This window comes from Oryza brachyantha, chromosome 1 (genome assembly GCF_000231095.2).
Source record: "Oryza brachyantha chromosome 1, ObraRS2, whole genome shotgun sequence".
NCBI classification, from domain to species: domain Eukaryota; kingdom Viridiplantae; phylum Streptophyta; class Magnoliopsida; order Poales; family Poaceae; genus Oryza; species Oryza brachyantha.
In genome coordinates, this window is record NC_023163.2 from 22041306 (window position 1) to 22067716 (window position 26411).

The 26411-nt window shown below is 43.1% G+C and overlaps 3 protein-coding genes across 3 annotated transcripts; 1 reads left to right on the plus strand and 2 right to left on the minus strand.

Annotated features, from left to right (window-relative positions):
* The first annotated feature begins 4372 nt into the window (after positions 1-4372).
* LOC102712600 (transcription factor MTB2-like) lies at positions 4373-6556 on the plus strand. Its single transcript, XM_040526687.1, has one exon. It carries the CDS (start codon positions 4642-4644, stop codon positions 6067-6069), a length of 1428 nt encoding a protein of 475 aa, XP_040382621.1. The 5' UTR covers positions 4373-4641; the 3' UTR covers positions 6070-6556.
* Positions 6557-12320: 5764 nt separating this feature from the next.
* On the minus strand, positions 12321-15068 carry LOC102702795 (RNA polymerase II transcriptional coactivator KELP). The gene is made up of 3 exons (XM_006644521.3): positions 14548-15068; positions 14335-14437; positions 12321-12730 (listed from the first exon to the last, which is right to left on the minus strand). The coding sequence occupies exons 1-3, from the start codon at positions 14914-14916 to the stop codon at positions 12636-12638; spliced, it is 567 nt and encodes a 188-aa protein (XP_006644584.1). The 5' UTR covers positions 14917-15068; the 3' UTR covers positions 12321-12635.
* A 2814-nt stretch (positions 15069-17882) lies between these two features.
* On the minus strand, positions 17883-24182 carry LOC102712877. The gene is made up of 7 exons (XM_006646189.3): positions 23906-24182; positions 23681-23813; positions 22564-22667; positions 21369-21540; positions 21107-21247; positions 20660-21026; positions 17883-20580 (listed from the first exon to the last, which is right to left on the minus strand). The coding sequence occupies exons 1-7, from the start codon at positions 23965-23967 to the stop codon at positions 18071-18073; spliced, it is 3489 nt and encodes a 1162-aa protein (XP_006646252.2). The 5' UTR covers positions 23968-24182; the 3' UTR covers positions 17883-18070.
* Between the last annotated feature and the right edge of the window lie 2229 nt (positions 24183-26411).

Below are 26411 nucleotides of genomic sequence, written 5' to 3' on the forward strand. Positions count from 1 at the left end.
GGATAGTAACTATTAAAGTTGTAGTTAGTGTCATGCATCCATTAGCTGAGGCCAAAACTTTTAGACCAAATGCGATGTGCTTTCAGATTCGCGCTAGGGTAAAAAGAAATTGTTTGGTGCACACACGAAAGCTAGGAAATGAACTCGCGCAGTGGCCTTGGAACTTGAAAGTGATCGACGTTATCCACTGCACCAGCCACATTTCTTTATCAACTTCTATGAAAGTTATATAGAAAATATAAGTTACAGCGTGTGTGATTACTCTATAACAGTTATGGTTGAAAGCTTTTCGAGAGATTTTTAAGTTGTAACAGATAATCCCAAAGGGCAAAAGGCCGTGGCCCCCCTGAGCATGCCTTGACCTGCTCGTAGCGTGTAACTCGTGCACCATCGCCGTCCAACCGATGCCTTCCGGAATGGACATCTGGCCCGAATCTACGCAAGATTCAATGCATGTTTCTTAATGCGCGGCTCATCATCATCATCAATCGGGTGCATTGCATGTCGCCACAAATGGTCGAAGCGCCCCCGTACGGCGGCGGCGGCGCTCGCGTCGCCTTCCTCGTCACGATCCTCATCGATCCATGATCGCGTGCGCGTGCGTGCGTCAATTGCTGCGGCGGCCTGGTGGCTCGTCAATCGGACACGCGTGGTGTGAAACGATTGGTCGTTGCGCATCTGCTGCTGCATGCGTGAGCTGGACATGGATGGGACAACATTCGTAGAGTCGTGCGCGCGTGTCATGCTCGATGAGGTAAGCACGCCGGCCGGTGGTGGCGTCAGCTGCTAGCGAGAGGGGGCCGGTTGGTCGGACGATGTTTGGATCTGAATGGACTGTGCATTGTTAACGCTCCGAAGAGAGGAGAGCTGCACGTGCACAGGCCATCGATGCGACAGCGAGTAGAGATAAGAAAGCTGCACTGGCCTGCGGGTGCACGGGCGAACTCAACTCTTTTTTCAGCTTCATGAACTGAGGCATGTGGGTAGGTTGGTTTGCAGTATCACAATTATCATTGTAATAATCACGATAATTGGCTGCTGCCAGGACACGATAACGATAACTAAATTTTGGTTCAGTAAATATCGTGAGAATTTAAATTTTTAAAGAGAAAGAAAAATCCAAAAATAAATCTATGATGGTATATCACGACATATCACGTGGTTTTAACATAAAATAGTGATATTGACATCGTGAAACCATTGCGATTATCGTCCCATTTATCACGATTACTATTTCTACGTATTTAACAGGAAATCAAACGTTTGATCAATAGCAAAAGTGGAAAAAAATGGTATGTGTGGGTAGAGAGGTGTACATGTACGTGCCACGGGAACGATCTTTTGCCCGGCGCCCCCCTTCCCTTTTGATAAATATAGAAGTATTATCGTGTTGTATCTAATCTCTTCTACCATTATTAAGGACAAGAGTGATTAGTAGCAGCAGAAGTTCTGCCAGTGGAGCAGTGGAGTGTACAGGTGGTCTGTAGTCGGTTTGTTGGATACTTGGATAGATGCAATCGGGCCATGCGATATCCGTGTATCCGTGCGCATTCCAAATTCTGTTACTGCTTGAATCCTTGAAATTTGACCTACTAAACGCATAAGATCTAAGCTTAGCCTAAAATATCAAGAAGTATGAATGTGATGGCACTGGTGTCCAAACTCCGTAGCTCAGATATGGACGAGTGTGGAGTCTTTGCGCTGCTGGACCTGGACCCCCACCACAAAGAGGAAGAATCATATGCATGGTTCGCCCGACGCAAAGGTTGAAAAGAGAGCTAGCTAGCTATCGCAAAGCTGCTCCGATCCAAATCGCAGGCCTTCTGCGTCGTAACTATACTCACACATGGGCTGGATCATTAGCATCTTCAGAAGGACAAGACCATCCCCCCCCCCCCCCCCCCGACTGCCCCGTACGGGGTTGAATTCCCATGCCCGGAACAGCTCGCAGCAGCTATCATGCATACCCCTCCCTGGTCCACCCCCGTGCACTCCATTTCGTTGCCGCCAAGAGAAGGGAGAGGCGGCACCACGCACGCACGCACGCCCGGCCGGGCCGCGAGGCTGAGGTTGCCGCGGGTGCACGGCTCTCGCGCGCGCGCGACAGGGAAGAGGGCGGAGGGGCCTCATCTACATCTCTCTGCTCCCTCGGAGCCACACACACCGGTGTCATATCCCTCTCCCTCGTTGAAAAAACCGGTCCCGAATCCGACGGATCGGGATCGATCTGCTGGATTGCTGGTGCGGTACGTATAAGTGTACACGTGGCGTAGCATTAAGAACCTTATTAGCTGTCTCTCACCGGTGTGCATGCATGCACTCTGCGAGGCGGGCCGCTGTGCGTGCGCGCGTTCGTGGGCAATCCGGGGCGGCGGGTATCTCCTCAGACGCGCGTGCGTGCTCGGCAGGGGTAGAGGGTAGGAGTAGCTAGCTAGCATGGTCCATCGCGTGTGTCTACCGAGGTGGCGAGCCTGCCGATTCACTCCAATGTATTGCTATTTTTGGTAACGGTCGTGGACCCTTTTTCAGTACACTGTCAATGCCGTTGCACTGCCATACTATTGTAGTGCAACTACAACCTTCCACAGCACTTGCCGCTCTATTCTCGGCCTGTTTGAGAGAATATCGATCCTCTGTGCTCCTTAATAGCCATGTCCCATTGTCCGGTACACAAGAAAACCTAAGAGAGAAAAGAGTTTTTTTTTTTTGTTGAGGCCACCTAAATAGAATATTTCCATTTGTATTTTGAAGGGTCTGTCAACCCTAAATTCATTTATTTCTTTCACTATTAGAACATATGTGAAGTGATGACTTTTGCTGCTGTAGAAATGATGTAAATGTCATGCCTATGACAAGTTTGATGCATATGGAACCAGTCAACTTATCATTATGTAATATCATGTATGTCCGCTATAACAAGTTTGTGATGTTACGGTATTGGTGTTGGTCTATTGTAGTATGGATGTATTAATTGCAGCGCGGCCTTTTGGATGTCAATTTGAGTGGTGAAATCCTGTGTAGCAGCAACTATTGTTGTCATAGGTCAAATCGACAGGATCTTTTGTGAAAGTCTATTGGCCTTATTTTTAGTATATTTTTCCTAAGCTACAACTCAACAAATGTTGTTTTGGGGTCTCATTGGAGGAAATTTTCCCATCATATATCCCTATCGTGACAGGAAACATTTCCTTGACAGTGACTTGTCATAATATTAATATTTGGGAAAATTTTGAATTATCATCTCAACTATTGTGATACTCTGAATTACCCCCTATGAACCACAGCACCATATATTTAGCACCTGTAACTTTTTCAATCCGAATGAATTAACCCCCTAAGCATTATTTGGAGTGGTTTTTGTCATGGGATTTCACATGTCGAGTTTATATTAAACTAATATGTGCATGACTACGACGGAACTATAATTTTCTTAAGACTAGGGTTGAATTAGTACAATTTACATAAATTTGCTTTTTATCTTTATTTTTTAAAAAAACGATCTATGATATTAATAGATATTTAAGTCTTGGGGTAGTTTTTTTTAGCCCTAGCTGGCCTACTCCTAATACCACCCTTATGAATGTCTATCCTGTGGTCTGACCACATTTATATCGGCCCCCGGTTTAGAAGAAAGTGAACCATACACAAAATTATACCAACATTCAAATATGAAAAAGTTAGACTTTCAACTTTAAATATAAGTCCGAACGACAAGTATGTTTGTGGTGATATATAATCCTTCCCCTTATGAAAGGTCAATAGTAATATATGGTGACAACCATTGATACTTTGTCACATCAGGGGGAGAGGCGTGGCACAATGTTTAGCTAGGAAGAAAGGAGTATATGGTTGTCAGTCTCTCAAGACATGAGACTGAGTGCAATTCGCAACGCGGGATACTATGATCGCTAAGTTGCCTTGTGTCCTATAAGAATCAAACTGTCCATGATACCTACGCCCGACCGAATAGGACACATGGGATCTAAATTATTCACGTGTAATATTCCATTCGTTTTATGATATAAAATTTTTTAGCTAGAGCTACGTTCATATGTATATTTATGAGCATATATATGCATACACGCATATATTCATCCGTGGATAAATCTAAAAAATCTAGAAATTTTGAGGGGGGACAATGTACACATCGACGGAAAGGAATCGGCCGAACCATCCAAAAGGCCAGCATGATTCACATGCCGCGACGCCTCGCTCCAAAAACCGCTCAATCCCATGAAGGCCCCCGACCACCCGCTCGTCCTGGTGCACCGAACCCGCCCTGGGTCCTGTACCTTCGCCGTACGCCAGCGCTCCCGCTATTTTAACCCCAGCTCGATCGCCACTTGGGATCGCATCCACATCCAATCCACCACACCACTGCAACACTCGCCCGGTCATCCACTTGGCACGCTCGATCGGGTCGACGGAGCCAAGCAACTTGCCGCGGCAATTAGCTCCCGTGAGCTGACGTCTCGTGCTCGACGGCTCGGCTCCCTCTCTATATAAAAGCGTAGTGAGCTGGTAAAAATTTCACAAGGGCACGCGCATCTTGTCTCGGCGAAGAAAAGAGAGAGCACACGCGGTTGATTTGTTTGACCGACGCGTGCGGCGCGGAAGGCGAGCGAGCGGGGGGCCGGCGGCATGTCGTGGTCCGAGACGGACGCCGGGCTGTTCGCGGCGGTGCTGGGCCACGACGCGGCGCACCACCTGGCCACCACGCCGCCGCACCTCGACGCGCCGGAGGACGCGGCGGCGGCGGCGGCCTCGGCCGAGCTACAGCGGCGCTTGCACGACCTCGTTGAGCGGCAGGGAGGGGCCTGGACGTACGGCATCTTCTGGCAGGAGTCCCGCGGCGCCGGTGCCAGCGGCCGCGCGGTGCTCAGCTGGGGCGACGGCCACTGCCGCGACGGTGCCATAGGCGCCGGACCCGGTGAGGTCGGCGCGGTGGAGAGGAGCATGGCGCGGAAGCGTGTTCTGCTGCGGCTGCACGCGCTGTACGGAGGCGGGGACGAGGAGGGCGCCGACTACGCGCTCCGGCTCGACCGGGTCACCGGTGCCGAGATGTACTTCCTGGCATCCATGTACTTCTCCTTCCCGGAGGGCTCGGGCGGACCGGGCCGCACGTTGGCCTCCGGTCGCCATGCCTGGGCGGAGGTAGACCCCCACCCCTCCGGCTCCGCGAGCGCGCCAGGTTGGTATGTTCGCTCGTCTCTCGCGCAGTCCGCGGGGCTACGCACCATCGTCTTCCTCCCGTGCAAGGGCGGCGTCCTCGAGCTCGGTTCCGTCGTAGCAATCCGTGAGACTCCCGAAATCTTGCGCGCCGTCCAATCCGCCTTGCGCGCCGAGCCTTCTCCGCCGGAAGATTTCATGAGAATCTTCGGCAAGGATCTCTCACCCGGTGCTCCAATGCGACCGGCCCAGACCATGGGATGCGACGCCCCTTGGACGCCGCGGCTCACCAGCCAAACCACGCCGGCACGCCCAGCCAAGAGGGAGGTGGTCAAGGCCAAACCAGCAAATTCCCCCAAGAGCATAGACTTCTCCAAGGCGAACGTGCAGGAACAGGCCGGTGGCGAGGAGCGGCGTCCGCGAAAGCGGGGCCGCAAGCCGGCGAACGGGCGGGAGGAACCGCTGAACCACGTGGAGGCGGAGCGGCAGCGGCGGGAGAAGCTGAACCAGCGGTTCTACGCGCTGCGCGCGGTGGTGCCCAAGATCTCCAAGATGGACAAGGCGTCCCTGCTCAGCGACGCCATCGCGTACATCCAGGAGCTGGAGGCCCGGCTCAGTGGCGGCGCGCCCGTGCCCGCGCGGCCGGCCGTCGAGGTGAAGGCAATGCAGGACGAGGTGGTGCTGCGGGTGAGCACGCCCCTGGACGAGCACCCGATCTCGAGGGTGTTCCACGCCATGAGAGACTCCCAGCTCAGCGTCGTGGCGTCCGACGTGGCGGTGTCGGACGACGCCGTCACGCACACGCTCATGGTGCGGTCGGCCGGGCCGGAGCGTCTCACGGCGGAGACGGTGCTCGCGGCGATGTCGCGGGGAGGGAGCGCCACCACCCCCTCCCCGTGACAGTGCAGTAAGTTAGACCAGCACTACCCTCGTGCGTACAGCTACCAACTTCCATCCGTCTGTGAGTCCTAGGTATAGCTAGGTTAGCCTACTCCTCCTTGTGTCCGCAAGGAATTAACGACAACGTACATGGTACCCCGTTAAGAAAAAAAAACAAGAAATGCACCGGCCAATGGAGGCAAAGATGAAATTTATAATTCGTTTTCCTCATTTGTATGTTAGATTTTAGATGCATGTACACAAATTTAGCCTGAAGCATCGTATAAGAGTTTTCCATATGTTATGGCAATTGCATGTTCTTGCTGTCGATATAAGCTTTTGTTTTCGCCCAATGCGTGTTAAGAGCAAGTATAATAGTAGGCTATAAATTGACTATAAACTGACGTGGAGAAAACAGATAATGAAAATGAAGTGGGGTCGACTCTTATGCAAGAGCCAGCTATACACCAATTCTAAAAAAATACATTAAATGCAAAGGTAAAAAAAAGAGATAGAGATAAAAATTATAGCCAACCTTATAGCTAATCTATTATATGTATTGACTATGATATAAGCTTATAGCTAGTAAATTGGCTTTATTATTAAACTTGCTCTAAGAAAAATCTAGACTCTGCAAACCAAAACTAATAAGTTAACCTGATCTCTTTGCTACAGTCTGTGGCATATCATGATTCCATCTTTTTGGGAAGCATCGGTACTGTTTTCACGCGGTTTACTTTGACCAACCGCTTACCGACCAGGCGACCACGGACTACCTCCATGTCCCTTACTATATTCCACATCGTCAACGTCCACGCCGGCGTCTGGAAGTTTTCTCCGTCGTCGAAGCAGTCGGCCTCTCGTGAGAAAACCGGCCGTTCCGCGTCCACGCGCAGGGTCAAGTCAGGGGGTGTACAGAACATGCGCATGCAGCGGTAGTATTGTGTATGCACGCGTGGTACACTGGTACACGCCTCGGCCCTCACACCTCACCTCACCTCACCGCGCGATCCCGCACCGCACGAACGGTGGAGAGAGCCACGCGGCGGGAGAACGGGCGTGGTGTGACTGGTGTCCCGCCGGAATGCCGGATGATGGGCATTGGGCCGTCGAGTCGAGACGTCGTATCGGGCGATCCGATCGATGGGTCGACGTGACGGGCCAACAACCTTAACACAGCAACTCCGCGCGCTGCCCCCACCACATCGATCGCCGTGTCGATCCGCGGCACAGAAAACGTGGGGCCGTGCACGAACTTGCCGACGCGTGTCTGCGCCCGGAAATTCCTTCATCGGCGACGCCGTGCGGAGAACTGGGGCTGGTTCGTGGCACGGTACCGTCGCGCCTTTGATGACTCGATGGATCACTGCAGTACATCTATTACGGCGTTCTCGACTCATAACACTAGATATATTTTCTATAAACTTTTCATCATCAAGAAATTAGTACTAGATACTACTCTAAAAATGCAAACACCACTATTACACACTTAAATTTAATGCTACTTATCTCACATGATATCTTGGATTCATTCTCTTTCCTCATTTATTCACTTGCCACATCATTTTTTATCCTATGTGACAACTTATTTAATGCTATAGACACCATCCTAGTCATTGGGTTAGGAATGCTCGTTCTCAACCCATAACACTAGATATGGTTTCTATAAACTTCTCGTTATGAAGAAACTAGTACTTAGACACTACTTTTTCAATGCAAACACCACTATTCCACACTTAAATTTAATGCTACTTATCTCACATGATATCTTGGATGTTGTGTAGAAACTATGTCTTATGCAAGACATGGTTTTATTCTTTTTACTCATTTATTCACTTGTCACGTCATTTTTTATCCTATGTAACAACTTATTTAATACTATGAACATCATTCTAGTCATTGGGTTAAAAATGCCGCTCGCTCTGGACGCTGCCGCACACCGTCTGTCGATACAATGTCAGAATAATCCGTAATTACTCGTACCTTTTGTTTTTTCTGCCTGCTGGGCTGCTACCCACACGAAGTAATCCGTAATTACCCGGCCAGCTAGCGGCTAGCGCGCAGCGGCCAACTGCCCTGCACTTCACACATGAAACCCTCGGCCTCCACGTGACGCGCATGAATCTAGTACTCCCTCTATATTTTAATTATACCATTAACTTCTAGATCATATTTGACCATTCGTCTTATTCAAAATTTATATCCAAATATATAAAATTATAATGCATAATTAAAGTTCCTATAATAATAAATTATATTATAATAAAATAATTATTAATTATATATTTTTTTAATAAGACGAATGATCAAACGTAAACCTAAAAGTCAACGGTATCATATAAAAAAAATGAATGGAGTAATAGCTAACTGCAGTACGACGGTGGTGCACCGGTGCTCTTTGCCCACGCAATTCTGAGTTATTTGTGGTCATATTTTCCAAACTATTAAATTGTGTATTGATTAAAAACTATATATAGAAATTTATCATCTCATATTCACAGATAATTTTTTAGTGGTCATCGTTTATACCATTAAATAATTATAAAAAAACTCAGATAATCTCTTAGTTTCTTCAAACATCAATAAAAGAACACAACCATCTGATTAAAAAAGAACACGACCAATCTACTACTGTTTCACTCTAAAATAAGTGTAGTTTTTAGTTCAAAATTAAACTATAATATTGTATTTATTATGAGATTGAGAGAATACCTTTGTTTCAAAGACTTCTTTTTAGTTTCTCTTGTTTGCATAAAAAAAACTTTAGTTTTAAGCAATTATTATATTAAAGTCACGGCAAAGTAATAGACATGCATTGATATTTGAAAAAGTAGGGGACATTCGAATTTGAAAAAAGTGAATGACATTTTGGTCTCCATAGTTTGTATAGGTGCATGTGAGATATACTAAGGCCACGTTCAGCGGGGAGAGATAAGTTAACTTATCTCTGGCACGAAAAACGTACTAATCGATTAGTACATGATTAATTAATTATTAATTATTAAAAAAATATAAAATAGATTAATATGATTTTTAAAACAACTTTTCTATAGAAAATTTTTATAACAAAGATTATCGCTTAGCAGTTCGGGAAACTTGCGCGTGAAAAAGAGAGAGGTAAGTTAACTTACCCTGCTACCCGAACACGACCTAAAAATATCTCTTTACGAGTAACACCAAGAGTATAGGAATAATTACCATGCACCGAACGTCCACCCAACTCGATAAACATTTTTGCTAAAATATATGCATGATGCCACATGTTGTCTCTACATCCAATCCCAAAATAATTGAAATTTTATTATATTTAGGACGGAGCTAATAACTTATTTTGGTTGATTCTTTTTTCCTATGTGATTGCTATCGCAAGTATGCTTCTCTCCCATATTTGCTCTAGTAGTTAATCAGTTACCTTTTTCGTAATTCTCTTATATATATATTTGCTTTGTCCCATTCTTTATGCACACACAACTTTAGCAAAAGAAGAAAGACAGATACAATATTAGGTTAATAGTTAAGCTAACATTTGATTGCAGGGGCTCAATCCCATGACCTGTCCACTAAACTATGGCAAGTTTGTGTAATTACATGTGACTTAAACCTAAGTTTAACTGTACTGTTATATTTGATAATTTCTAGGGTGATTTTTGTTAGTAGAATGTTAAGTAAGCAACTCTATATTACTCCCTCCGGTCAAAAAATTATCATTTATGACAATATTTGTTTAAATTTCTAAAATTCTTATGGTCAGGGGATTTTTAGTTGGGGAAATAAAAATTTTTGGATATCACATCGAACGTTTGACCGGATGTCGAAAGGGGTTTTCAGACACGAATGAAAAAACGAATTTCACAGCTCGCCCATAAACCACGAGACGAATCCATCATTAGCACATGTAGGTAACTATAACACTTACAGCTAATCATAGACTAATTAGGCTTAAAAGATTTGTCTAACGGTTTCTCACATAACTACACAGTTAGTTTTTATTTTATCTATGTTTAATGTTTAAAATTTTAGAAACTAAACCAAATCTCTCGTCTAAACGATAAATATTTTTATTTTTGATCGAAGAGAGTAATAAACTTTCCCTTAATCTCCATACCACCGGCCGTGCACAAACACTTCTCGCCCCCGAAACGCCTCATTCGCACGTGCGACAGTATGTATGCCACGCTCGATACATGCATTGCATGACACAGTGAAACAAGAGGTGGTACTCCTACGTGGTTAGGCAGGTGGTCACTCATCGTTCATGCCTAACAGGCCGGGCCTGCATCACACAACTTGCGTACATTCTGTCGCGACAAACGCGAGCTAGAGGCCAGGCGACGTACCGGTGGCCCACATCGCGTGCCTGTGCACAAATGTCGTGCGTGACCGTGCTGACATAAGCAGTTGTTTGGAAACCTACACCAGTACTAGTTTATTCAGGAAACCAAGAATAAAGTGAATGAATTTAGTGGTAGAAAAGTAATCCATCGGATAATTCCATTCCCCCTCTTCTTTAACCCGTGTTTGGTTGGTTGGAGTATTTTACTATTCCTCTTCACTCGCACGTGCAGGATGCATCCGCCACGTCCTGACACGGCACTACTTTCTTACGGTGGGCGATTGGTTATTTGATTTTTATATTTATTTAATAATATAAATAATAAAATAAGCTATTATAAAATTAAAGTCTACCCTATAAAGATAAAATAACATGTAAGATTATGAACTTTAATATAATAAAACCAAGGAAAAAGATGGCTAAAAGCTTAAAACATCGCAGGGCTATGCTATGGTGCTAGGCTGCTAGCTATACTGCTAGAGTAGTGTTGTCACCACTCACCACGGCCCACACGTGCTTAACATTAACCAAGTAGTAAAGACGAGTTGTGAGAGGCATTTATAGAACTTTAACCAAGTGGAGGCAGCCATAGGTGGTGTGTTGCGCAAACTATATCTATATGGTTAATTGATTAATCACCTTATGCAAAGTCCACAAATCGTTAGCTAAAAGAGTCATCGATCCTTGCAGGTAGCTAGCCAGCCGGGTAGAGCATACATGGTCGCTGGTTTGTTTCGCCTGTTTGGGCAGACAGCTAATACGATTACATGACTACATGGTACCGCGGCTTATTTGGGGTCATACTTTAATTGTCACCATGTGGCTAATTAGAGCTGTACCAATTGTAGCAATTTCATGCTGTCATTTTCCACAAATGTTTATCATGTTCGTGGTCCGGGCTTTGGTCGTATTCCAGAAATAATTGTACCATGACATGACGCGTACGTGGTGGTTCCATTATTGGTTCGGCAACGTGCAACTTGTGGCATTAGAGGGTGGTGTATTCGTAAGGAATGAAAAGATGGTTTGCAAATTGCAACAGTATCAGGGTCAATGGGGTGATCTTTTGGCTGTTAAAATAACGTATTTATAAATAAAAAGTAATTTATGAATAAAACTTTTATATATGTTTTTTTAGCAATTTAAAAACCAAAACTAAAAGATAAACTATAATATATATATATATATATATAAAATCTAACAAATGCCATTAACAAACACTTAATTCTAAGAAATACCACCGATTGTATTTTATCTTATACTCACTCTATTTCACAATGTAAGACTTTTTAGTATTATCTAGATTCATGTGGATGCTAATAAATCTAGACATATATATAAATTATATACATTCATCGATGAATGAATTTAAATCGAACTAAAAGATCTTATAATAGAAACGGAGGTAGTACTAAACATGAGCTGAGACGAAAACACTAGGGCGAGGATTTCAGGGATAGTGTGTTCACAGGTGTGCACTCCTTTCTGGCCGAGGATAGTGTTAACCATCATTACTTTACTACAGATCTTACCAATACCATAACCTCACATCATAGTTACCTATAATTCGTACCCAGAGGATTGCATCTTTCCTGGTCAGGGAGGCAAGATTCGAGCATCAGAAAAAAAGGGTATAGTGCTGCAAACTATGGAGTAGAGTATTACTACTACTAATTAAACTTTATAGTACATCCTTTGTCCTGGCTTCAGGAATCAGGATGGCACAAGGCGTGAAACCCGTGTGATTAACCAAAAATCAGCTTTGAGAAACAAAGATAAAAGAACAAGTCACCTGCTCAAAACATATGAAATAAAAGATTCCTTGGCGCAATTGTCAAGCGCAAGGACATGACTCAAAATACTAAGGCTGGGAACTAGCTTTAAAATATGAGTTAGTCCGATGACAGTGTTTCATGATCCAAACAAAAGAGGCTTGAAGTTAGAACCCATGAATGATTTTTTATAAAGTGGCCAGACGCATGTCAGTATACAAGTGAAGGGAGATGGCGTGGCAAACAGGCCGGCAACATAACCAACTCCAATGCTAAGACGAGCATATGAAGAAATATCTCCAACTGTCTACCCTAGGCATGAAGCTTGACTAAAGGATAAGTTCTACAAAAGTTTATAGGAACTCTAGTAGCTCTAGCCACTCCATAGAGGACTTACAGCCATGTACTGGCCCTTAGTAAAGGGCCAGAATGAAGGCCCTTCTGATTTGGTACAGGCCAAAAAGGGCTTCTGAAACATGCTTTCAGTCCGATGACTCTCCAAGCTTTTTAATAGCATCCTCTATTGCAGGCACGGCATCACGAAATGCTTCCCACTGCTCAACTGTCAAACTTATCCCTGCAATTAAGAAACGTGCAAAATAAGAGATGAAGACCATAATATCAACATATCAAAATAGATGATGGTACAGATACGTCAGGATATTAGAAGACAAAAACGAACTACATTCACAAAGGATGCAATAGAGGACATGAATTGTGTACACTTGAACGACACAAACATTAAAACTGGAAAAAGATGAGTTGTTTTTCAACTTTGGTGGTAAAAAATGAACATGCTACAGAGGCTGATCCTTTAGGAAGGAAGATTTCTCATGTGAAGCGATTGCTGGACTAAGACCTAACCAACTCATGACAGAAGTACAATCTGAGAGGGTGATATCCTATTCAGAACATTATAAACCAATACATCATTAGGATCCTGTTGTACAGAACATGGAGAGCAACTGGGACTCATTTTTTATCTTTGGTCTGCATACCAAAACAATAAAAGCTCTAAATAAGATTCACCAACCATTTCTGCATAGAAACTAGAAGATTTCGAAGGGTAATATGACGGAGGGGAAAATCCCACTGATTTGTGAGTCTAAGATTAAGCTTCAAAAGATGGGGATATACTTTCAAGGATCAGTAGCCAGCTAGGCTTAAATGTTCATTTCATAGCACAAAATCTGGACAACTATAAAAATAGAGCTGGGCAGCTGTTGCATAAGATTTAATGACATTGCATCTATTCAAACATTCCACAAACTAGTTGGAATGATATCATTTAACTTTCTCAGCAACTTTGTTCAGCTGGACTGTACAAATATTAACAAACTGCACAACAACTTCCAAACTACACTAAAGACTTACATGATGCTAACACAAGGTAAGATAGGTTCCTAGAACCCTAGTACTACCAACATGAATCATTGGTAATGACTACTCGTGAACCGTACTGGCACAATTAGTAGAGGAAGAATCATAACCATGATCAAGCTTGATTCAAAAAAAAAATGATCAAGCAGTGACAAACGGACAGTTGCGCGGATCTATAAAAATATTTTCATTACCACAATTAAAGCATAAAGGAAAGTGTCAACAGACAAGTAAGCCTCACTCAAGAATGATATTTGCAAGTACCTTAAAATTACTAAGGAAAATTGCACAAAAATAATAATATTATTATGACTTTTAAGTTGGAAGAATATTTTTAAACCCAAATCACGATCCCCTATATTCTTATTATTATCACCCCTTTTCTTTGAGCAACCCACCCTTAATCCTTGTAGCAACACTGGGATATAAGCAATAGGTCATACATGCACAAAACAAAACCTAGTTATCATCTGTCATGCTTGCAACTGTGATCAAACAGGGGGAGAAAAGGATAGACGAGCACAGAGAAGACATCAAAATATTGCGCTGATCAAGCTATCATAGAATTCACAGTTATGATGCAATTTAAGTGTACGGATGCCAGACAATTGGTACGAGTGTAACATTTCCCCAGAGGTCCAAACAAAACCTAGCCCAACTGACATTGCAGCAAGCTCCTCACGACTGGTAAATTCGAGAACTATGTAAACATACTAAGGTGCATTTTAATCGAGCGGTTCTAAAAATTCAAGTCCTGCGTTTTAGCAGAAATCCTTAAGAAACTGGGAAGATGTGCATCACCTTTGGAGGGCCTCTCCTTGCCGTCCTTGAAGTAGTATTCGCGGATGGACAGAAGTGTCTTGCCCTTGAACTCCTGAAGCGTCACCCTCCTACTGGTCGACAGCTGCAAACGCAACCCACATCACACTGCGAAACCTAGAACCCGGACAGCCCAATCAAACAGAAAAAGAAACAATGAAGCACTAGCGATTTCACGCAAGGAGAGGAACTCACGCGGCAGAGGATGAGGTCGCCCTCGTCATCGTACTCCCTCTTCGCTCCACCTCTCGGCTCCTCCTCCTCTTCTTCCTCTTCCTCCTCCTCCTCCTCCTCATCAGCCTGTTTGTCCTTCCCCTCCTCGCCCGCACCGCCGCCCTGCTCCTGCTCCTGCTTCTGCTTCTGGTCCTCCTCCTGGGAGAGGGCCTCCAGGTACCCCTCGACGACGCGGCGAACGAAGCGCTTGCGGTCGGGGACGGAGAGGTCGATGCCGAGGCGGTCGGCGGCGGCGGTGCGGACCTTGAACTCCGTGAGAGACTCCATATCGGAGCCCCGGAGGATCTCCAGAACCGTGGACTCCACCTTCTTCTGCGTCTCCTCGTCCATGCCGACCGCCCGCTGGGCGCTGGCGGCCGGGAGGCGGCGATGCTTCGGCTCCCCCTCGCTGGCTCTCTCTCGCCCCCACGCGCCGTACAACGCCGCCTGCGTCGATGGACTGTGGCTGTGGCCTGTGGGGGATGAGGACGGCCGGAGCAGACTCGTCGGCTATCCGGCCCGAGATATTCGGCGGTGGAGGTGTGAATACTGGGCCGATGAAGATTGCGCCTTTCACATGTGCTTGTGCTGGACCTTGCTGTGTCATACGCTCATAGGAAAATGTCCATTTCGCCTCCCTAACTCGTAAAACCGAGAATGTAACCTTCCTCCTATGTTGAAACCGGTGTGTGTTTTGTCTTACCCAGTGGTGGTTTGGACGGAGGTTTCGACCTAGTGGCTCTTATGTGGCTCGTTGATCTAGTTTTCATCTAACGTGGTATCCATATGACGCTTATGTTGTATTGCTATGAGAAAAATATATAAAAGATCAAGGACCCACCGGTTAGTAACATCTTGCTTCTTTCCCTTCTCGTGCAACCCGACACAAAATAGAATCAAGTAGCCAACAAAGAGACCAGCGACACAAATGAGGTTATCGGAACCATAGCTCAGCGCTGACAGCAGACTCGCCTTTTGTGTCTCGATCTTCTCGGTTACGAGAACCATAGAAGCCCCGCTAGGATCTTATCATCCTTCGTCTTTCTATCTGCCTTGCTCACCGTCTCTCACTCCGCACACCCACTCCTTGTGGTCCCCTCTAGCTCGTCTATGCCATCTCCTCCTTTGTCTCCATGGTCAGCCCATTAATGACGACGCTGAGCTCCTCTTGTTATAGACTTTATGGTAACAACTTAGTGTCCTTAAGTTCTAGCTCAAGGACAACCTCCCGCTGAATATAGCCAAGGTTGATGCCTACTACCAAGATCATCTGCCTCATCTCCCTTTGGAAGGGATAGTGGAGGATACCTAGGTGGGTCAATGACGGGTGTAGCTTAGGCAGCGATATCCACTGGACAGAGATGAGAAATCAACAAAGGAAGTATATTGGACGGTAGGATTGGAGGACGGGGAGCAGCCGCCAAATGCCAGTGGTGACATTGGGCCAACAACAATCTTGATTAGTGCTCGCTAAGAATGTTGCACTCCTCATCGAGCTACTCTACCTCGATGGCCTTGTTTATCACTAAGTGCATCCTGCCCCACCATTATCAATCAACCATGCTCTCCACCAGCTACAACGCACACATGCACCGAAGATGTGGAGACTGCAGAGAAAGGAGTAGAGGAGGAAGATGAATAGGGACCCAACATGTCGGTCTCATAAGTTATTTTATGTTTTGTTATTGATAGTGATGCCACATTAGGACCATGTGGACACTAAATTAGAGATCAATGTACCACGAATAGGGGTGGATTTCGAGCCATCTCAGTTTGTCTCGTTAGAATAATAAATTGGCTTGAATGACTTAAGCCAAAGCAATACATTGACCATGACATTGCACACACAACTATGTAGGATGGTAAAGAGAGGCATCGACTAACAACACGCTCATAGGTCTTGGACAGAGGTGCCCGTCGATGCATTCATGGGTGGAGGAACGCAGTAGTGACTATTGGCGCTCTTGTAGACCAAGGAGGACAGAGGCCGACAATGTGCTTCTAGGTGGAGGATGGTGGTGCGCTCATAGGAACAATAGATGGCACTTACAAGCAGAGGACGACAGCTTGTTTGTAGTTGAAGGAGGACAATGACCACAAATGCAATCAAAGGAGGATGGCAACCGGTGGTGCTCTCGCAAGCAACGGAGAACGATGACCATTGGCTCCCTCGTGGGTGAAGAACCAGGATGGCATAGTCTCAAGGGGCAGAGTATAGGGGTCGTCTGGTTCTCCCTGCCTTGCATACACATGATGGGTCATGGGATGATGAAAAGGGGGTTTGATTGGGTTGTCTCCTTTCTCACTAGTATGTAGAGTTGTAGGATTGCAACTGGTTTAGCTCCCAAGCAACTTGAGTTGGCTTGTTAAACCTAACGAGCTAAAACCCTGACTCAGCTTACAAACAATTCCTAACGAGCCGAGGGAGCTAGCGAGCCATGAGTTTTTTGTCTAGGCATAGCCATGAAATGTCATATATAACAAAGCTGCTCTGCAAACCACTAGAAGAGCAAAATACACCGATTTTGTGGTTGTGGGAGGTAAATCATGTTCGGTCTATAGTTGAAGGAGGACACTCGTACATAGTAGTTAAGAGAGTCGTGTTCTTCAAAAAGACAACATGTGACACACTGATTTACACATTGATTTATTTTTTAGTCATTGTTTTTAGATCGCTAAAAACACACATATAAAATTTTATCGTAATTTATACTACTAATAAGTTGTTTTACTTATACTTTATTTCAGCGAAACAATGATACTTGCTGTATAGTTGAGTAAAAGAAGCTTGGTTGTCAAAACCTCTCAAATGACATTCTGGGTATCAATCCTGTGAGGTTTTCATAGATAAACAGGGCTAGCAGCACAGATAAAGCTGGAAATGTTCACTCAAGGTTCAGGCAGAACAAATGTAGCAACCAGCTGGAACGTTATGGTACATATGAAAACAGGATCCTTTTCCAAATAGAATATATATGAAAAAGCAAAACCTTGGAAGTTCTGTACTTCTGCACATCTGACTGCATAATTTGCTTATTACACGCTAACAAATCTTTCGTCATGACAATAACTAAGATGATAGGCCAAAATAGAATAAAAGAATAATACTTCCTCCATATTTAAATTTACGACACTTTAACTTTTAGACACTTTAACTTTTAGACATAAAGTTTGTCATTCATCTTATTCATTTTTATTTTTCTGGAAGCATCATTTATTTGTTTTGTTGTAACTTGTTTTATTCCTAAAAGTACTTTAAATACAATATATATTTTTAAATATTTATACTAATCATTTGAATAAGGTAAATGGTCAAACATAACTATAAAAAGCCAAAACATCGTACATTAAATATGAATATGGCGGTAATGTCAATATGAATTGTTTACGAGACAAATAAGATCGAGTGTGGATGCTGTACAAAGGAAGCTATAGAATGTATACCTGTGTGGTGTAAATATGACTTGTTTACATGTAAAACTCCTAGTGGTATGTGAGCGTAAATCTAGCGGCGTTTGGTCCGAAGTGACATAAAATGTGCAGCGAACGAATCATAGTCTGTCGGAAGCTTGGGGTGAACATGCGCCGGAGCAGTTTTTGGGGTGCTTTCTTTCGGTGCTTCTGCTGGGCTTTGTGTGCTTTCCTCCTTTCTTGTTACAGAAACTGTATTCGGACCAGCTTCTTGTGATTTCCCTTTGCCCAAGGGAGGATCCACGCGCACAGGTTTTGGTGAAGTTCGTGGTACTGGAGCCCTGGAGTACACAGGTGACTCTCTCCTTTGTTCAGTAAACCCAGTAAACGAACCGGTGGGTGATTTCGCCTCAGTTTTATCAGCATGCTGAACCCCAACTTGGACACCGGTTTCTCTCTTTGTATCTGATGCCATCTCCCGAGTCCTGCGTGATTTTATCTGCTCTCCAGACCACTTTGTCTGAACCTTCTCTCGTTGTGCCAATTCATCCTCACTGTCATCCGAATCAAAGTAAGTTTTGGTAGTTTTAGTTACTCTGCGCGCTCCAACACCTGACTTCTCATGGTAAAGATCTTGACTGGAATTTACACCTCCAGAACTCTTATTTGTGCCAGAGCTTGGTGCATTAAAAGATTGCTCAGATAACTTCCCTCTATCACCTTCTGATTCAAAGTAATGCCTCCTCATTGTTGATCTAGCTTCCACACGTGCTCCAACACTTTGATACTGGTCATAAAGTTCATTGTTGTAATTTTCATCCAATGAACTCCTGGCCATACTTGTAGAAGCATTTCTTGTATTTTCAGACAAAGTATCATTCTCTTCAGAGTGCACTGATTTACCAATGGCAGCAGGAACCTTATGCAAAAGCTGCTTTGGCAGCATGTTGTCCTCAGAATCCTTTCTGTAAGGAGGAGGTTGCCTGAGCTTGTTTCTTAGTCCAGGAGTTAGCTTTCCAAAATTCAAGCCTAGATCACCTTCATCATAGTCAGCAGAAGATGCTGATGTTTGCCTGCCTAAAGAAAATGGTTGATTCTTATTCTCCCCTGTTATCTCTGATGATGCACCTTCCAATTTATGTGGAATTCTTTCTTCTTCTTCAAGATCTCTCATTTTTGTATGATCCAATTCACCATCCACCCATGAGTAATCAGACCTAAGTGAACTTTGACCATAGCGTTCCTTAGCGGATGTATTAGAACCAGATGAATTAACGTATTTATTCCTGGACTTTGATTCAAGATCTTCAATATTAACATTAACATTGTGGACAACCTTTCCAGAAATTATATCTTCTTTACTCTCAGAAAAACCAGATCCTCTTGAATGAGGTGAGGAAACATCTTTTCTGTTTGCTTCTAAGTTATAAGATGGATTTTCTTCTGTTCTTGAAAATAGTGTTGAAGTGCTATGGTTAACTGAATATTCATTTCTATGCTGCTGACCCCAATCAGCATTTGAGAATCCCTTGTGATCTTCGACAGTGGATTCTTCAGTATGCTTTGAAGAGACATGATCCAATACATTTTCTTCTCCAACATCAGAATCATATTGATCAAAAACAGAAGCTGAAGGATCCTTGCGATCATCGACAGTGGATTCTTCAGTGTGCTTTGAAGAGAAATGATCCAATAAATTTTCTTCACCAACATCAGAATCATAATGATCAAAAACATAAGCTGAAGAATCCTTGTGATCTTCAACAGTGGATTCTTCAGTGTGCTTTGAAGAGAAATGATCCAATAAATTTTCTTCTCCAACATCCGAATCATATTTATCAAAAGTAAAAGCTGAGGAATCAGGTCCATTTTTATCATTCTGACTGTCCCAAATGGTACTGCTGCCATGGGTGAATGTAACATGGGAAGAACTATAGTTGCTGTAGTAGTCGTCCGTGTTCTCTTGATCAAAGTTAGGCTCTTTGCTTTCTGTGTCCTTGATGTTGTGCCCACCAAGTTGAGCATCAAACAACCTTTCTCCAGGTAAATTAAACTGATGATCATCAGGCCTTTCAAAGTTGCTTACTTTCTCAGATGAATCGTCAGAATATTGATGACCAGGTGAATCAGTACGATGCAGTTCAGTTGGCATGCCATACTCATCGCTGTGAATAAGAGGGCTATAATCAGGGTATTGACCTGAGGAATGAGTTGACATATTCTGATTACCTACACGGCTTGTTTCTGCTCTCTCTCCATCCTTCCTTGCATTACTTGAGGTCAACCTTGGATCATAAGCCCCTGAACTCTGCTCATTAAAACTCCTCTGCCCCTCCATAAAATGTTCAGCTTGTTGCTTCCTGGGTGTAGTTTCATGGATGTAAGAAGGTGACTCAAAAGCCCCAGTATTTTGCTCTGCAGAGAAGTTTCCACGACTAGCAAGTTGGGCAGCAGCCCTAGCAGCAATACTCGCCATCTCCGCGGATTCTGCTGCTGCTTGTGCTGCAGATGTTGCATCCTTGAATTCTATATTCCAGTTGGAACCACTAACTGAAGATTTTCTTTCCCTAGACTGATTGAACTCTTTCCTTCCGGATGTCGTGTCTGAAAAAATAACATTCAAACTAGGAGTGAACAAAAAAGCACTACAAAAATTGTGATATTCAGATTATATGACCTTCACCTGTATCATATTGGGAGTGAGGTCTAGAAACATCTGGGCGTCCAGCATTAACATGAGAGGAACTGTTAGGAACAGGAATCTGTGCTGAAGAATAAGCAGTGGCACCATGTTGTAGGCTAGGGGGCATTGAAGCATTAGGACTGGCAAAGCTAGGGGGCATTGAACCATTAGGATTGGCAGTGACAAATGGAGCTCTATTGTCTGGAACCTCAGCTGATGAATATGAATGCGCTGTAGGCATATGAGAATTGGATGATTCCATATATGAATAAGAAGGTGCTGCAGGCTGTGAAGTTGGCATGCCAGAACTAGAATCAGCCGATCCCCTAGTTGGAATATTTCCTCCAGAATATGTTGTAGTCCCATGCTAAATCATCAAATAATTAATCCAGTTAGGACCATACTACTTGAACAAGCATAAACAAAATTTTAAGTAAGCTAATTTACCAGAAGATTATCATTTTGCTTCTGTAATTTCTCCTCAAATGCTTTTGGTTCCCATTTGATGTTGTGCTCCTCTGCAATAGAGGTCAAGGTTTTGATTTTGGTTTGTGTATCAGGTGCTCCAGCTGACAGCTTCTCAATTACCTGTATCCAATTGTATTAGTAAAAACATAAGCTATAATCATGGCATGCATAATTTATAAGCCAACCAAAGTAAGGAGATTCTTTTGCCATATCAAAACATTCTAAAAGCAGCGTAAATTACCAGTCGGCTTACACCACTGTCAGGTCGCACTTCTAGAGCTGCTGCTGCAAACTCTTTTCCATACTTGCTCGTGAAATGCTTGCGAACATCCACAAGTTCTGTGACATCTGAACACCTCATTGATGCAAATATAACACTGGCTATTGCCTCCTTCAGATCAATAGGGCAAGTCCTACAGGAGAAGAACACACACAAAAAAAAGGAAAGGAATACAACAGATCATCAGTTCCATGGGAACGGAAACCTATAAAACTAATAAATTAACTACAAAGACCAAACCAATGCATCATTTTCAACCAATACTAATCTCAATTTGCTTTTTTTTTAATCCAAACTCGATTGTTTCTTACTATTATCTTAAAAGAAAGGTGCACAAGTCCTAGACAACTAGGAAACAATGTACATCCAACACACTAGACATTAGTATGTTAGAGTTAGACAATCAATTTGTGTATCTAGCTTAAGAAAGCATAGAAGCACTCAACTTAGTAGGCTATCATTATGTATTTCTGAAAATGAGTATGCCATCAGTTCACTGCATTTATTCCCCAAGTAACCTAAATGTTGCCTTAATTACACTATTTTTCAGAATATTTTGATTAGTTAAGATTTATGAGAATGAGTAATATGGAGGATCTGTCTCCTTTAAAACCTATAAAATAATACTTGGAGTGTAAACCCATGTGGAGGCTACTAGGCTAACTCGATATGGAAGAATTGATTTCATACAACCCTCCTCTGTGAACTAAACCAGGTAAGTTTCAGCTGGAAGTTTGGAACACATAGGGAATTTACATTTTTATCTAGTAACTAAGTATGATTGTGCCACAAAAAATTCACAGTAGGTTTAGTTTCCAAATTACGCTCACAAAAAAGAGGCCATGCCAGGATTATAAGCAATTTTAAGGCCCATAAAAATCAGGTAAAATCATGCTTTTCTTATAAGAAAATGGTAACTCTAGCTAATAACATGGAAAGAATCTGAAAGTTTTGCTAATAACGTGGAAAACTTGTATAGTATCAAGTAAACAAACCAACTAGATAAGAAATAAGATATCTTAGTGGTAATCCTCCAATTAATAAAATAAGTTTCTGTTATCTTTTATAACAAAACAATTTCTGAAATAAGCTACAGACATAGAACAAGAAGTAAATGGCTATATACTCGTATACGATAAAGTGAAAAATGGCTTACTTCTGTGAGTCAATAATGGACATGCGTGCCACCATAAGTTCACAGTATACTTCAATTAAGTCATATGCTTGCATGAACTTCTCTTCCCTTATGACATGTTCAACCTGTGGAAAGAAAAACAAAAAAGGCCAAAAAGAAAATAGGTGAGCCTGTTGATTCCCTAATACTCCTTACAATAAAAATACTTTAGCACAGATATTGGCAACAACAGACAGATAAAACTAATGAAATACCAAAACAGATGGAACTAAAAAACAGTAAATTTCAGAAAATCTCAAATGTTTTGTCAAAACTATCACTTTGCTGCAACTTTAGCTAGTCATTTCACAAAGCTGCAACAATAGCAAACCATATTATCAGAAAACTGTAAATTTTATTCTGTAAGTGTGAGTGACATGAGGGCCCAAGTTGCAACAGTGCAATTATAATTTATTTGCATGGCAAGTGGGCCCTGCCTACCAGGTGAACCAAATTTGCAGTTATGTGATAAAATCATTAGCTATTCTTGTAGTTTTGTGAAATTTTCTGCTAAAGTAGAAGCAAAGTGATAGTTTTGACATAATAGTTGTAATTCTCTGAAATTAGCTCACTAAAAAATGACGATAGGTTGGAATGTAGCTACCGAGAGGCATCGAACAATTGTTGGATAAGGATACAATACTACCATGGAATTTAGAGTCCAATAGAGCAAACAAATACACCGACCAAATTGATGGCACTTCTACAGAACGAATTGCAAATGGTTTCTGTCTAGACAAAAAAACTGAATTGCAATTGAGGCAGCACGCATATATACAAGTTCAACAGGCCCAAGTCCTTCAATGGCAATTCTACTTCTAAGTTCTACTTGCAATAAGGCATCAGCATATCCAAAGAAAGTAGATCATTTGTAAAACATAACCAACTCACAGATTTTTTACATATAAAGACCTTAAGCCACGCTAATACCGAGCAGCTGGACATTCAGTTAGCAACGGAAGCCCTTCTGAATCAGCGTCCAGGCACCCAATTACCCAATTCCACCGTCAATTAGAGGAGCTGTACTACCAAACGACCGTGTGAAGAAACGAGATGAGACAAATTGGGACCGCGGGAGGGACGGGGGGGCGAAGTGTACCCTGATGCGCGCGGTCTGGTCCTGGTCAGCCTCGAGCAGCTGCGCGACGTCGCGGCGCATCTGGCGCACCTGCACCTCCTTCCGGTTCCTCAGCAGCTTGATCCGCGCCAGCGCCATCCGCAGCGCCGTCTTGCTGCGGCATCACGAGACCAATACGGTTAGCCCTTACACAAACGTCCAGGCAGCGTCGCGGGCGAAGACGACCCCTCGGCAGGCGGGACTGACCACTTGTCGGGCTTGAAGCCCTTGTGCAGGACGCCGGAGAGCTTCCCCTTACTCTTGTGCATCTCCGCCTTGCCGCCTCCTCCTCCTCTTCCTACCTTGATTTGAACCGAATCGGCTCCCGCGAGGCGGGCAGGCGAGGCGGGTAGCTGTGCGCGGGCGCCTCCGGTTGGTGCAGGTAGATTGGAAACGACGGAGGATCGGTTCACGCGGATGCGTGTCCTGCGCTACCGACCAGCGGGGAAGAGGCCAAGGACGGAGGAGACTTTCGCCACGGAAGAGGAGAAAGGGAGAAAAAAACGAAGGCGTTTCTCGACGAAGGCGCAACCGCGCAAACGGAAGCCAGGCCACGGCGTCCGTCACGTGATCACGTCTATCAGGCCGATTGACCTTGACCTGCGCGGCCGGCTCGACGGTAGGGCGCGTGGGGGATTAAATGGGGGAAGAGGAAATCCGTTTTATCTCCGCGGCTAAGGAACATGTTGAGGCACGAATGCAGTCTTTGTCCGATGATAAAATTTCCTACATTTTCCTTTTGAATTTGTTCAATTAATTTTATGTACCCTTAAATTTTATTTTATCCCTATACTCCTTACTAGTATCTCTGTTCCAATATCATCCCTCTGTATGTCATATAGTGGTATATTTAATATATTAATTTTGTGTGATCCAATGTATATAAATTTATTTAAATAACATAAATATATTATACCAAATATATATATAATTTAGCATTAATAAAAGATCACCATCACATATTATTAGGGGAGTTTTCTCCTTTTTTCTCTCTTCCTAGACGTTAATTTTCTTTTCTCACGTACATATATGCCTTAGATAAAAAAAAAATTGGTTGTTAGGCCATCGGTACCATCCCTAGATTAGCCACTGCTCTCGTACTTACATGCTACCTACTTTATAAATCACAATACGATAACATTTAATTTATAATAACATCGAATGGTTCCAAATCATTTAATATCAAAGAAAATGTTACTTTAAAAAATAAATATTTTGGATTGAATGCATCTAAAGTTTTAACAGGAAATTGAGAGCCACATTTTTTATTTGGGTCTAAATTTTGGTGAAAATGTCATACAAATTTTACTACATATGATTTGATAATTATTTAAAATTTTAAATATCATTTTTTAAATTTTTGATTGAATAATTCCGCCTTGTGGGGACACCTTGATAAACCAAAGTGCCTCGCGTGTATGTAACTATCTAGGAAATTCAGTTACGCATGGAAATTATATAAGAGCATAAACTTTCGACTATAGATTATTCATGCCATGGAGTTTACACCACAACGAAAGCATACAGTATTACACATAGGCCCATAATCCACGTACTTACAAACATTACAAACAAGTAAAAGTTTTCTTCCAAAAATAAAAAACGAACAAGTAAAAGCTAGACTTACCCCGAACATGGAAAGGATTTGAAATGATTGCATTGTATGGCTACGAGTCAAATTTTAATTTTTAACTTTAAATTTAGACTTAATTTTGAGGTTTTTCATCATAGTTTATTTTGATTCTTTGCTTTTATATCGCTAAAAACACATATAAAATATTTTTTTATAAAATATTTTTTGTTTGCAGGAAAAAGGCAAACATTAACCCGAGTTTGTAGCTTAAGGTAGTATTGTACCGTACGTAAATGAACGGAGGATGCTTTAGGAAGGTGGCTAAGGACATCAATAAAAGATAGTTTTGTGTTTTGGGTAATATTGGTGATGCAGGTTAAAGTGAGACAGCTTGGGTGATGTCTTTGTCACGTATGAAAACATTGAATTTTTTGCAAAAAATATTTATTAAAACATCCAAAGAATATCATATGTAACAGTTGCAAATGAAGTAGTAAAACATCATTAAAAAAACTTATTGAACCTTCCAAATATAAATCATGTGTAACATTTAAAATGTATTGTGAAAAATCTACTCCATCCATTTCACCCTACGAAACTTTCTAGACTTAACTAGATTCATTTGAATGATAATAAATCTAGACATATATAAAAATTATATAAATTCATTAATAGATAAATATAAGCACGGCTACAGAGTGAAATAGATATAGTAAGTTTTTTTTGATGAAATATAATCACGTAGGATTTTGTCGTAAATATCTCTTGGATCGTAAATAGATAAATAACTTAGAAGAAATTATTTTAAAGATTGTAGACAGTTTTGCATGCTGCGTGAGAAAAGAAATGGTGCTGACACAGTCGGTTAGCGCTATACTCCAAGAGATATGCAGGACGGATTACAGAGAGTCCGACAGAAAGCGTTTTTCGAAACTCCAGCATGGTTCACCGGAGAGGCGGAGAGCCGGCGGACACACATGTCGATCGGCGGAAAGGCTGCGAAGCACCACCGCCCAGCTCATGCGACCGCCTCTTGTCCAGGTTGGGCGCCGGTCCGCTCGTGGACATCGAGTCCGACAAGATCAAGGGTGTGTTCCGTCGATGGGCCAGGGCGGTGGTGACGAGGGCGCGCCAGCTGAA

Coding starts and splice junctions, on each gene's coding strand:
- LOC102702795 (XM_006644521.3), bottom strand. CDS start 14,916: ATGGACGAGGAGACGCAGAAGAAGGTGGAGTCCACGGTTCTGGAGATC. Junction 14,438..14,547: donor GCGACCTCATCCTCTGCCGC/GTGAGTTCCTCT, acceptor TTGCGTTTGCAG/CTGTCGACCAGTAGGAGGGT. Junction 12,731..14,334: donor CAAGGAGAGGCCCTCCAAAG/GTGATGCACATC, acceptor TCTTAATTGCAG/GGATAAGTTTGACAGTTGAG.
- LOC102712600 (XM_040526687.1), top strand. CDS start 4,642: ATGTCGTGGTCCGAGACGGACGCCGGGCTGTTCGCGGCGGTGCTGGGC.
- LOC102712877 (XM_006646189.3), bottom strand. CDS start 23,967: ATGCACAAGAGTAAGGGGAAGCTCTCCGGCGTCCTGCACAAGGGCTTC. Junction 21,248..21,368: donor ACAGTGGTGTAAGCCGACTG/GTAATTTACGCT, acceptor AATTGGATACAG/GTAATTGAGAAGCTGTCAGC. Junction 20,581..20,659: donor TCACTCCCAATATGATACAG/GTGAAGGTCATA, acceptor TTATTTTTTCAG/ACACGACATCCGGAAGGAAA.